At 43.9% G+C, this 2942-nt stretch overlaps 1 protein-coding gene across 1 annotated transcript in view; it reads left to right on the top strand.

Annotated features, from left to right (window-relative positions):
• The first annotated feature begins 713 nt into the window (after positions 1-713).
• The window catches only part of LOC112071766 (NHS-like protein 3), a 25012-nt gene continuing 22783 nt past the window's right edge, over positions 714-2942 (top strand). The window contains 3 exon segments of the mRNA XM_070439509.1: positions 714-720; positions 993-1097; positions 1100-1153. Coding sequence (XP_070295610.1) covers positions 714-720; positions 993-1097; positions 1100-1153 — 166 coding nt within the window.

Genomic DNA, 2942 nt, shown 5'->3' with positions numbered 1-2942 from the left:
ACAAGAGGTCTGAGTCCTTATGGCACAGGGGGCACTTGGCTTGTAACTGCAGGGTTGCTGGTTCCAGCCCAAATCCCGACCAAGAGCTGACCCCTCAGTCACAAATCCCTGTTTGATTTATGGGATATATGRGGTTGTTGAGGAGATGGATAACACATATATATCTACATATATATATACATATATATATATGGTGCTGTTGAGGAGATGGATAATATATATACAGTTGAAGTTTACATACACTTAGGTTGGAGTCATGAAAACTCGTTTTTCAACCAGTCCACAAATTACTTGTCAACTAATTTTGGTCCATTCCTCCTGACAGAGCTGGTGTAACTGAGTCAGGTTTGTAGGCCTCCTTGCTCGCATACGCTTTTTCAGTTCTGACCACAAATTTTCTAAGAGATTGAGGTCAGGGCTTTGTGATGGCCACTCCAATACCTTGACTTTGTTGTCCTTAAGCCATTTTGCCACAACTTTGGAAGTATGCTTGGGGTCATTGTCCATTTGGAAGACCCATTTGCAACCAAGCTTTAACTTCCTGACTGATGTCTTGAGATGTTGCTTCAATATATCCCCATAATTCTCCTCCCTCAACACCTCAAAAAGAGAGAGATTAATATTAAAATCAACAATGTGATTTTCTGGATTTTTGTTTTAGATTCCGTCTCTCAAGTTGAAGTGTACTATGATAAAAAATTACAGACCTCTACATGCTTTGTAAGTAGGAAACCTGCAAATCGGCAGTGTATCAAAATACTTGTTCTCCCCACTGTATATATGGTGGAAAACGCGAATCGCATCTCTTGGTGATCATACATTGTTATTAAACCCCCTCTCTGTCTCTGTCTCTCTTCTCCCTTGTCTCTCTGTCTCTCTCTCTCTCTCTCTCTCTGTCTCCCTCTCTCTGTCTGTCTCTCTCTCTCTGTCTCCCCTCTCTCTCTCTGTCTCTGTGTCTCCCTCTCTCTGTCTCGTCGTCTCTCTCTCTCTAGCTGGTCCTAAGGGTCAGGATGAGCAGAAGAGGTTGACAGTTCACTACACAGCCTCCTCCTCACACTACCAGGAGAATGTGTTCATCGAGGGCAGTCGCCCTCAGTACTAGAGGACCTGCACACTGAGGCACGGGAGGGGTTAAAAATACTACAACAACAAGGTGGTGACACTGCCCACTACACTACTATCCTATACACCACACACTGCACACTACACACTATACACACACACTGCATACACTGCACACTACACACTGCACACTTACCACTATACACTATCACACCACACACTGCACACCTATCACACTCACACTATAACACTAGCACACTACAACCCTACACACTAATAACACTATACACTAATGCTGCACACTACACACTATACAACTTACACTGCACACTATACTACATACTACCACACTACACCACTATACACTACACGCTATACACTACACACTACACACTATATACTACATACTACAACTGCACACGACATACTACACACTCAATACTACTATACTACATACTACACACGACATTACACACTATACCCACACGCTATACACTACACACTACACACGACACATTACACACTATACACTACACACTACACACGACACATTACACACTACACACTACACACGACATACTACACATTACACCCTTTAACCAGAGGTGAGCATACACACTAGAAAATAGACCCATTATGATATGTACTCACACACCCTTTAACCAGAGGGTGAGCATTACACACTAAAACAATAGACCCATTATGATATGTACTCACTACACACCTTTAACCAGAGGGTGAGCATTACACACTAGAACAACTAGACCCATTATGATATGTACTCACTACACCCTTTAACCAGAGGGTGAGCATTCACACTCTAAACAGTAAACAATATAAGATACAGTTCATCTCTGAAATATTCAGACTCCTTGATTTTTCCACTTTTGTTACATTACAGCCTTATTATAAAATGTATCAATTAAACATTGTCCTTATCAATCTACACACAATACCCCATAATGACAAACGAAAGCAATGTTAAGAATTTTTTTGCAAATGATTTAAGATAAAAAAAACTCAATATCATATTTACATAAGTATTCAGACCCTTTACTCTAGTACTGGGTTGAAGTACCTTGGCAGCGATATACAGCCTTGAGTTCTTGGGTATGACGCTACAGAGCTTGGCACACCTGTATTTGGGGAGTTTCTCCCATTCTTCTCTGCAGATCCTCTCAAGCTCTGTCAGGTTGGATGGGGAGCGTCGCTGCAACGCTATTTCCAGGTCTCTCCAGGAGATGTTCGATTGGTTCAAGTCCGGGCTCTGGCTGGGCCACTCAAGGACATTCAGAGACTTTCCCGAAGCCACCCTGCATTGTTCTTGGCTGTGTGCTTAGGGTCGTTGTCCTATAGGAAGGTGAACCTTCACCCCAGTCTGAGGTCCTCGCCCATCTGAGGTCCTGGTTTTCACCAAGGATCTCCTGTACTTTGCTCTGTTCATCTTTCCCTCGATCCTGACTAGTCTCTCCAGTCCCTGCCGCTGAAAAAACTCCCCACTGCATGATGCTGCCACCACCATGCTTCACCATAGGGATGGTGCCAGGTTTCCTCCAGATGTGACCTTGGCATTTCAGGCCAAAAGGTTCAATCTTGGTTTCATCAGAATAGAGAATCTTGTTTCTCATGGTCTGAGAGTCTTTAGGTGCCTTTTGGCAAACTCCAAGCAGGCTGTCATGTGCCTTTTACTGAGGAGTGGCTTCCATCTGGCCATTCTACATAAAGGCCTGATTGGTGGAGTGCTGCAGAGATGGTTGTCCTTCTGGAAGTTTCTCCCATTCCACAAAGGAACTCTGGAGCTCTGTCAGAGTGACCATCAGGTTCTTGGTCACCTCACTGACCAAGGCCCTTCTCCCCACATTGGCTCAGTTTGGCCGGGG

The sequence above is a fragment of the Salvelinus sp. IW2-2015 genome, unplaced genomic scaffold, assembly GCF_002910315.2.
Source record: "Salvelinus sp. IW2-2015 unplaced genomic scaffold, ASM291031v2 Un_scaffold1713, whole genome shotgun sequence".
Taxonomy (NCBI): domain Eukaryota; kingdom Metazoa; phylum Chordata; class Actinopteri; order Salmoniformes; family Salmonidae; genus Salvelinus; species Salvelinus sp. IW2-2015.
The sequence above is the reverse complement of the archived record's forward strand: the minus strand, read 5'-3'. Positions and strand labels throughout refer to the sequence as shown.